The 9,828-nt window shown below is 44.6% G+C and overlaps 1 protein-coding gene across 1 annotated transcript in view; it reads right to left on the minus strand.

Moving 5' to 3' along the window:
* The window catches only part of KCNK10 (potassium two pore domain channel subfamily K member 10), a 73,813-nt gene extending 64,720 nt beyond the window's left edge, over nucleotides 1-9,093 (minus strand). The window contains 1 exon segment of the mRNA XM_068399397.1: nucleotides 9,042-9,093. Coding sequence (XP_068255498.1) covers nucleotides 9,042-9,093 — 52 coding nt within the window.
* Between the last annotated feature and the right edge of the window lie 735 nt (nucleotides 9,094-9,828).

Raw genomic sequence — 9,828 nt, forward strand, 5'->3', positions numbered from 1 at the left:
TCAGTAAAGCCTGCAGGGACAACACAGTCCTGATACTTTTAAAATTAAGAATATCATGTTGCTTGCACTGAAGTGAGTGGTAAAATTCCTAGCTCTGGATTAAATCAAGAGAGTAAGAATTAAACTGTATCACCATATATATGCACTCTTCTGTCTGAAGCTGATATAGTCCACATGCTAGCTACATAAATCCACATAAACACCAAAAGCTGAACCAAAACCTACCCAATTACAACTGATATCAGATACCTTTCTCCCAAAAGCAAACTCCATCACTGCAGGTATCATCAGTTTTCAAGAGTTGCCCAAGGGACTTTTCAGTCCAAATGTCTATTAATGGATTACTCTTGTACAGATGTGGCAAAAAATAGCATTGGTAGTCTTCACTGAAATAATAATTCTATCTTAACCTCTCCCACTGCTGACGACGCTACTGCTCTCCCTGTCTTAGACTTACAGCTTCATATTGCCTTTGATTCTTTTCATTACCTTTTTCTTACAGTACAGATGACATCTTAATGATACCCTACCCTTCATCTTCCTTAGCTTGACTAGAGTTCAGTCTTTCCTCACTAAGAAAGCCGCTGTCCAGTCTTTCACCCTGCCACTTTCTTATTACTAATTTTACTTTTCTGAATCTTCAGTTTTTCCATTTCCAGGATTTCCTAAACACGACAATGATGAAACTAATAGCTCTCTGCTGTCTTTCTTCCTCTCCTGCTAATTCAGTCATATATTCCTATCTCCTACCACATTAGGGTCCACACTATTCATCTGCCTCCCCTGCAGACTCCACATAGCCTTTAGTAAAATTCTGATTTCTTCGTTCTCTTTTATTTGCTTTCCAAACTCTTCAAATTTTCCACCTTACTGTATTTGGCACTATTGTGCTTACACCATGCACTGACAGGAGTGTGCTCCTGTTTATCCAATTTCTATTCTCCTTCAAACCTCTCTTTAAAATAAACTCCTTACAGTTGTTCTGCCACCCATGCTTGTTAGGCACAGCAGAGTCCTGGTCTATCAGATGAGTCCGTTGTCAATACGATTTTGTGATACATGTAGCACATGGTCAGTACTCTGCTGACCATGGGTTATTTGCTGGGATCAGAGCTACTTTTTTACATATTATAGCTTTCCATAGCCTTCTTACACTGAGCTACTAATAACTGACTTACTAGTGCAGAAAAATATTGTCTAGCTCACAGTTGCACTTCACTTCTTTTCATACATCTTCTTGAAAACAGAGGACAGAAATGAACACCCTCATTCTCCTCATCTATGCCTTTATAATCAAGTTTGCCTTCTGCATATTGGTCTATGAATGAAAGGACAGAAAAGCAGGAACTGCAGCAGTTTGTAAAACACTGCTGGCAGTGTCAGTTTCAGTTTTACTGAGTAGCTGATCCTCAAGATTTTTCCAACAGTCATCAAGGAATGATCCAGTCCTGATACCTGCATGAAGGCATTTGAGACTCAGCTCAGTTGTCCCACATATAGGTGTCCAGTGCTGCTTGAGGCATCTCATGTGAAGTGAGAAATCCCATGGCTGGTGACACAGGATCTATAGAAGACTTGAGCCCCTCTGGAGCAGCAGCTGGGGAATATCAAAGGTCTCTAGATGCCTCTAATAGGAAACTCAGTTGAGTCTTCAGTGTCTGTAAAGAAGCGCAAGTAATACTAGTTTCCTGTAGTTGTAAAGTGCAGCGATGATAACCTTATTTCTTAATTGATGCGATCTGTGTCTGATGATAGACTGTTTTGCTCCCTCCTAATCATTTTAGCATTTGATTGCAATACATATGCTCTTCTTTCAATAGCAGATCTTAGACTGCTCTAAACAAGTTAATTATATTTCACAACACCCTTGTGCATGAGGGAAGTATTAATATTCCCATTTTGCAGTCAAGGAAAAAGGGTGGAAAAGAAAGGCTAAGTGGCTAGCAGAATCTCAACCCTGGACTTCAGGAGGGCCAACTTTGGCCTTTTCAAGCAATTACTAGGGGAAATCCCATGGGACAGGGTACTAGAAGGTAAGGGGGCCCAAGATAGTTGGTTAGCATTCAAGGACTGCTTCTTCCAAGCTCAAGATCAGAGCATCCCAGCAGGTAGGAAGTCAAGAAAGGGTAGCAGGAGACCTGCATGGTTAAACAGGGAACTGCTGGGCAAACTCAAGTGGAAGAAGAGAGTGTACAGATCATGGAAGGAGGGGCTGGCCACTTGGGAGGAATATAAGTCTGTTGTCAGAGGATGTAGGGAGGCAACTAGGAAAGCTAAGGCCTCCTTGGAATTAAACCTTGCAAGAGAGGTCAAGGACAACAGAAAGGGCTTCTTCAAATACATTGCAGGTAAAGCCAACACTAGAGGCAATGTAGGCCCACTGATGAATGAGGTGGGGGCCCTGGAGACAGAGGATAAAAAGAAGGGAGAGTTACTGAATGCCTTCTTTGCCTCTGTCTATGCTGCTGGAGGCTGTCCTGAGGAGCCCTGGTCCCCTGAGGCCCCAGTGGAAGTCAGGATAGAGGAGGAGTCTGTCTCGGTTGATGAGGGCTGGGTCAGGGACCAATTAAGCAACCTGGACGTCCATAAATCCATGGGCCCTGATGGGATGCACCTGCGGGTGCTGAGGGAGCTGGCGGAAGTCATTGCTAGGCCACTCTCCATCATCTTTGCTAAGTCGTGGGGGATGGGAGAAGTGCCTGAGGACTGGAGAAAAGCGAATGTCACTCCAGTCTTCAAAAAGGGCAAGAAGGAGGACCCGGGTAACTATAGACCGGTCAGCCTCACCTCCATCCCTGGAAAGGTAATGGAACAACTTGTCCTTGGTGCTGTCTCTAGGCACATCAAGGATAGGGGGATCATTAGGGGCACTCAACATGGCTTCACCAACGGGAAGTCATGCTTAACCAACTTGATAGCCTTTTATGAGGATGTTACCCCGTGGATAGATGATGGTAAAGCTGTGGATGTGGTCTATCTCGATTTCAGTAAAGCGTTTGACATGGTCTCCCACAGTATCCTCGCAGCTAAACTGAGGAAGTGTGGTCTGGATGATTGGGTAGTGAGGTGGATTGTGAACTGGCTGAAGGAAAGAAGCCAGAGAGTGGTGGCCAATGGGACAGAGTCCAGTTGGAGGTCTGTGTCTAGCGGAGTCCCTCAAGGGTCGGTACTGGGACCAGTACTATTCAATATATTCATTAATGACTTGGATGAGGGAATAGAGTGCACTGTCAGCAAGTTCGCTGATGACACAAAACTGGGAGGAGTGGCTGACACACCGGAAGGCTGCGCAGCCATTCAGAGGGACCTGGACAGGCTGGAGAGTTGGGCGGGGAGAAATTTAATGAAATATAACGAGGGCAAGTGTAGAGTCCTGCATCTGGGCAAGAACAACCCCATGTACCAGTACAAGTTGGGGGCAGAGCTGTTGGAGACCAGCGTAGGGGAAAGGGACCTGGGGGTCCTAGTGGACAACAGGATGACCATGAGCCAGCAGTGTGCCCTTGTGGCCAAGAAGGCCAATGGCATCCTGGGGTGTATTAGAAGGGGTGTGGTTAGCAGGTCAAGAGAGGTTCTCCTCCCCCTCTACTCTGCCCTGGTGAGGCCGCATCTGGAATATTGTGTCCAGTTCTGGGCCCCTCAGTTCAAGAAGGACAGGGAACTGCTAGAGAGAGTCCAGCGCAGAGCCACGAAGATGATTAAGGGAGTGGAACATCTCCCTTATGAGGAGAGGCTGAGGGAGCTGGGTCTCTTTAGCTTGGAAAAGAGGAGACTGAGGGGTGACCTCATTAATGTTTATAAATATGTAAAGGGCAAGTGTCACGAGAATGGAACCAGGCTCTTCTCAGTGACATCCATTGACAGGACAAGGGGCAACAGGTGCAAGCTGGAACACAGGAGGTTCCACTTAAATATGAGGAAAAACTTCTTTACGGTGAGGGTGACCGAACACTGGAACAGGCTGCCCAGAGAGGTTGTGGAGTCTCCTTCTCTGGAGACATTCAAAACCCGCCTGGACGCGTTCCTGCGTGATAAGATCTAGGTAATCCTGCTCCGGCAGGGGGATTGGACTAGATGATCTTTCGAGGTCCCTTCCAATCCCTATCATTCTGTGATTCTGTGATTCTGTGGCTTACAGAAGGTTAAACAGTAAGTCAGTGTCAAAATCTGAAGAGGAACTCCAGTCTCTCAACCACAGTTTGTATTCCCCACAGACCACTAACTCCCATGCTAAATCATAGAATCACAGAATTGTTTTGGTTGGAAAGGACCTTTAAGATCATCGAGTTCAACCATTAACCTAACACTACAAAGTCCACCACTAAACCATATCCCTAAGCACCACAACTACTTGTCTTTTAAATTCCTCCAGGGATGGTGACTCCACCGCTTCCCTGGGCAGTCTGTTCCACTGCTCGATAACTCTTTCAGTGAAGAAATTTTTCCTAATATCCAATCTAAACCTGCCCTGGTGCAACTTGAGGCCATTTCCTCTCGTCCTATTGCTTGTTACCCGGGAGAAGAAACTAACATCCACCCCGCTACAACCTCCTTTCAGGCAGTTGTAGAGAGTGATAAGGTCTCCCCTGAGCCTCCTTTTCTCCAGACTAAACAACCCCAGTTCCCTCAGCCACTCCTCATAAGACTTGTTTTCCAGACCCTTCACCAGCTTCGTTGCCCTTCTTTGGACCCTCTCTAGCACCTCAATGTCTTTCTTGTAGTAAGGGGCCCAAAACTGAACACAGTATTCAAGGTGTGGCCTCACCAGTGCCAAGTACAGAGGGATGATCACTTCCCTTGTCCTGCTGGCCATGCTGTTTTTGATACAAGCCAGGATGCTGTTGGCTTTCTTGGCCACCTGGGCACACTGCTGGCTCATATTCAGCCAGCCAAGGATCAAAACCCCCAGGTCCTTTTCTGCCAGGGAGCTTCTACTGCTCTCCCTGTCATGTAAGGATGACAATAAATGCATGATTTTATGGTTCCAAACTGCAGAAAGCCATTCTACACAAATGATGTCTTTGTGAAAGGATGCGGGAACTTGTATCAAAACTTCAGAGTTTCAAAAGGTCAGTGTAGAGATAAACATCTACTTAGAAATTCAAAAGGCTTTGACAATCCATATCACTGTAATGACAGCAAAAAACTGCAGGCACAAAGGATGGAACAAGACTGAACTCCATTTTCTGCCAACTAAGAGCATCACCAAGATAGAAAGCCTTCCCTTGGAAAAGAGATCTCACCATCACTTTGCAAGACAGTCATGCTTGGGGATAATTTCTGAGCATGCTGGAAATGGTCTCATCTACCCTTCTTTTTTACAAAGAAACAGCAATTTTAAGTAGATAATTCATAGGAAAAAAAAATTATATTGCTGTAACATCCAGATGTCTCAGTCAGGATGAGGGACCCACTGTGTTTTAGATACTGTACAAAAATATATGTGCAAAGAGATTATAAGCCAATTTAAGCACAGACAACAGGTGGGTGTAACAAACAGCAGGAGGAATACAGGAAAGAGGAGAGATGAGAACAACAATTACAAGAACTAATGTCTTCATATGCTGCTATAAACCCAATCTTATATTCTGAAAAGTATAGATGGGAAGTTGTATGAGGTATGAAACTAAAAATCTGGTCTTTCACTAATTTCAGTTATTATTGCTTTACCTGAATTGCACCAAATGGGAGAAGCAAAAAATCAGTGATAGGCAGATCAAATGTTTTATCATTGTGTATATCCAGGCTGATTCCACCAGTAACACAAATGGCAGGCTTGTTTTTTAAAATGTAAGGCCAGGTAGTGTGAGATCCTGTACCCCTACTCAATGTGTCCAACTCTTCCTAAAATGTTCTTGAGGTGCCTGCTTGGGTTTTTTACTCATTTCTTACTCCATTCATTCACTGTATATGAATAGTATGGTTTTTAATCAATATATATGAGATTCTAGGACATATTTTACATTGGATTGTTAGGGACAAGTCCCAGTGACTTTTGGGATGGAGTTTGATCTGTTTGTTAATGGGATTATGTAGTTTGATTGCCTGGGATAGTAGGGGACTTCACTGGAGGAATCTGGACCCTATATACTTCCAGGTTTATGAAACATTTGGTTTATCTAGAAAACACACTCTGCATTTACAGGGAACACACAGATGTACTCTATACCCAAGACAAGTGAAGATACTACACAACAGGATAAAAGCACAGTTCAGCCTCCATGCCCTGTTCTTTCCAGTTTAATGGCTGAAAAATCAGCCTCCCATTAGTTATCTGTCAGGCACCATCCCTCATGTCAATTCTATTCTTTTAAACCTGTCCACTCCACAAAGTCTTTCTATGGTATATTGATCTTTGCTGATGTGAACTGAGAGTACCAGTTTTATGCCAGATGAAAGCTACCAGCAGACTCTAATCTATTTATCTATGTAAATATTTATAGTTCAGTCAGCATTATGGAGTTTGAGCGTTAATTCATTTCAATGACTATCATTCTGACCTGGGTTCAAACCAGCAACATCATCAGTCCCAAGCCAGCCATATCTCCACAAGGGCCCTAGCCTTTGGAACTGTATATAGTTTCTAGAAAATATTGCCTGGAATAATCAGATCTAAACAATCTTTGAGATACCATAGCTCTCACTTACATCATTAGACTGCTAGCTTGCCTGCCAGGAACATCAGTTGATGTATTTCGAGTACTGTTACCACAAGTTAGCACAATTCCTACTAGACAAAACTGTGGAAACTGCGCGTTCTCTGTCTGACGACCAGAACAGGGCACGATCATACAATACTCACTGAAATTAACTGCTATTTGAGTGTGAACATTAACTGGACACGAGCTCTGCTATTAATACTTAGGACTCCTTGTATCCTTGCACCACCAGCTTTCTACATGTTGATCTTTGTATCTGAGAAAAGCTACTTCAGTTAACTCCAAGGATATCACATAGGAAGTAAGACATAACATTATTCTTCACATGTAAATGCAGAGAACAGACTACATATTGACTGTAAATCACATTTATTTTAGGGCTTTAAGTGATTTTGTGTAGGTCTTTGCTAACATTGATACCCACATAAATATATTTTCATTTCAAAAAGAAAGGAACTCTGATCTACCTTGTCTTCTACCCACATCACTAATTCTTCAGTGGGACTATGTGAGTACAATGTCATTGCACTGTTCCCCTATTGGTTAAACGATTGGGCCTTAGACAACTTTTCTTTACCAATTTGCCTTTTTCCATTCCACCAAATTTTATCTATTTCCTGAGTCCCTTGAAGAATTAGAAATTAACACTTTTTGCTTCCTTCCTGGCTATACATTAGCATCTTTGCTGCCTGGCTAATAAAGTCAATACACTGAGGGGAAATATAACTGGTAGGATTCTGCAGTCCTCAGCAGGGATTCAGCTTGGCAGAGAAGAAACCTGCTGAGTTTGAGGTCTTTTACCTGTTACAGTACTCTACGGTTTTGGACACAGTAGTAAACTGTGACCAACCACCTGTTGGATCCATATGCTTTAAAGCTGATTGCCAAGCAAAGAAGCTGCATACAGAATGCCATCAGTACAGCCTCCTGTGTGCCTTGTCAGGGGAAGGAAGGAAAGGGCTTTCTGCATTAAAAGGCATTTTGCAATACATAAAATTAATTAAAATGAAGCAACAGCAAACACACATTCAGAAAAGCACCTGGCAAGAGCAAGTTTTCACCGCACAGAATTTTGACCCTAGGATAAGGAATATACTGTTATTAAAATAATCAAATCTCTGTAAGCGCTACTATCCATGTGTTCGTTGTGAAGCTGAGGGCAGAGGAGGCTGATGTGTCGATTGCAGCTTTCACCTAATTAAAGATGTAGTAAGGCTTAAACTAAAGCTTTATTGTGTATACTATTCAAAAAGCAGATCAGAGCTTCTCAGCAGAACGATATCTGTTCTGCTGTATTCCTTCTACACCAGGAGAAACTGTTTCTAACATTTAATTTTGCAGATGTGAGGGCATGGAGGATGACAGACAAATTGACCACTAAAACCAAACCTGTGGAATAAAGATGAATAATCAAAGCCCGTGCTATCGCTTCATACTTCCTGCAAGCACTGCTGTACAGCGACTGGCTGCCAGCAGTTCTGCTGCAAACCTGATCATATGGCTTCAAGTTGCTCTGCTCCTGCACGGATACACAGAAATATGACAAACCAGTATACAAATTTCCAGTAGGGTTTTTTTCAGTCAGTTCTTCTGTAGGTTGCATATGAACCTCCTCCCCATGCCAGGAAAGCAGAGCATTTCATTATGATTTATTTTAAAACACCACTTGGATCATTTTATTGAAAACCACTGCACTGGCGTAAATCTCCTTCCACCATCACACAAACACACTCCTCAAGACAGACTCCAAACCTAACTATAGAGTTAATCAAACTATCCACTTGGGCTGATCAATTGTTAACTGGACAGAGTAAAGAGTCTAAAGGTCCCTTTGGGCTCCATTATTTAATGTGTCTTTTTGTACCGTCCACACTACGGGTTATATTGCAGCAGCATTTTGCTCCAGTTGCTTGCCAACAAACATTTGCCATCAAGGAGCCCTGAGCAAGCAGTCACATCTGTGTCCACTCCTGTACCACCCATTTAGCAGAGACAATGATCACTAGAAACAACAAAGGAGCCACAGATAAAACAAACAATGCTGTGAGCCAGAGATCACTGTCATCCTAGGCAAGTTTCCCATGAAAATACTCAAGAAAAAGGGAGGGCAGGAGAGGGAAGAGAGATATCAAATATAGAACTATAAAACTTACACCTAGAAGAGGTTTTACCCACACACCCACCCAACCCCACATCTGAGGAGCATTTTCTAATGCACTGCTAGGACTGAGCAAGAAAGACTGAGCAGTGCACACGGGAAGCAGACAAGAATCCAATGCCTCCTCCCATTTGGAGTCAAATAGTCTCCTACGAGTCACTAGACACAAGGAATTATAATAATTGTTATTATTATAGTAATGATAGTAATAGAGAATCACCAACCTTGAGGATCCCAGTTCACCTGTTTTCTTGGAGTCTCGATTGGAAATTTCATCGCTTCCTTTTTGCACAGGGAGGAAAAAGAATTAAATAAATTCCCAACCTTCCTGTCTCAATGCTGCAGTCAAACAAATTAATTTCAAATTATAGGGAGCCTGCACTGTTTGACTGAGGGGAACTGGTGGTTGCCAAGGAAGGAAATACACAAATAAATCAAAGAAGGTGGGGAGGGGCGGGGAGGGGAGTGGAGTGGAGGGGTTTGTACTGGCGAGGTAAGAGGGGGTGCAGGCACCCCAGCAGAGAGAGGGGGAGAAGAGATGGAGTGAGGACCGGAGAGGGTCTGGGAGGGAGCAGGAGCGGAGCAGGCTGAGATGGGCAGCAGGTCCAGGGTGCTGCTGGCTCCTGGGGAGGCTCCCGCAGCTGGCTCGCCCAGTCCACCTGCGGATGCCGGGGTGGCGGGTCCCCGCTGCCACCCGGCCCCTCTCTGGCGCCCACCCGAGGGGGCACCCGGGCTGGCGAGCCCGCGGGCTCGCAAGGATCGGGGAGTCAGCCAGCCCCCCCGCCCCCAGGGACACCTCCCACAAGCGCACACACTCTCTAGCCTCAGCCAGTCCCCAAAACGAGCCCACCTCAGTTCAGCCCCGGGCACTGGGGGGTAACAAAAGTCAGCCATGGGGGGTGAGCCGCAGCGGCATGGCTGGGGCGAGGCTGGGGACCACCACGGCTGAATGCAGCAGCAGCCTGGCTCGCCGAGCAGAGCCGGAGCAGGAAGAGAAGAAGAAGAAGGACG

The sequence above is a fragment of the Nyctibius grandis genome, chromosome 4 (genome assembly GCF_013368605.1).
Source record: "Nyctibius grandis isolate bNycGra1 chromosome 4, bNycGra1.pri, whole genome shotgun sequence".
Classification (NCBI taxonomy): Eukaryota; Metazoa; Chordata; class Aves; order Nyctibiiformes; family Nyctibiidae; genus Nyctibius; species Nyctibius grandis.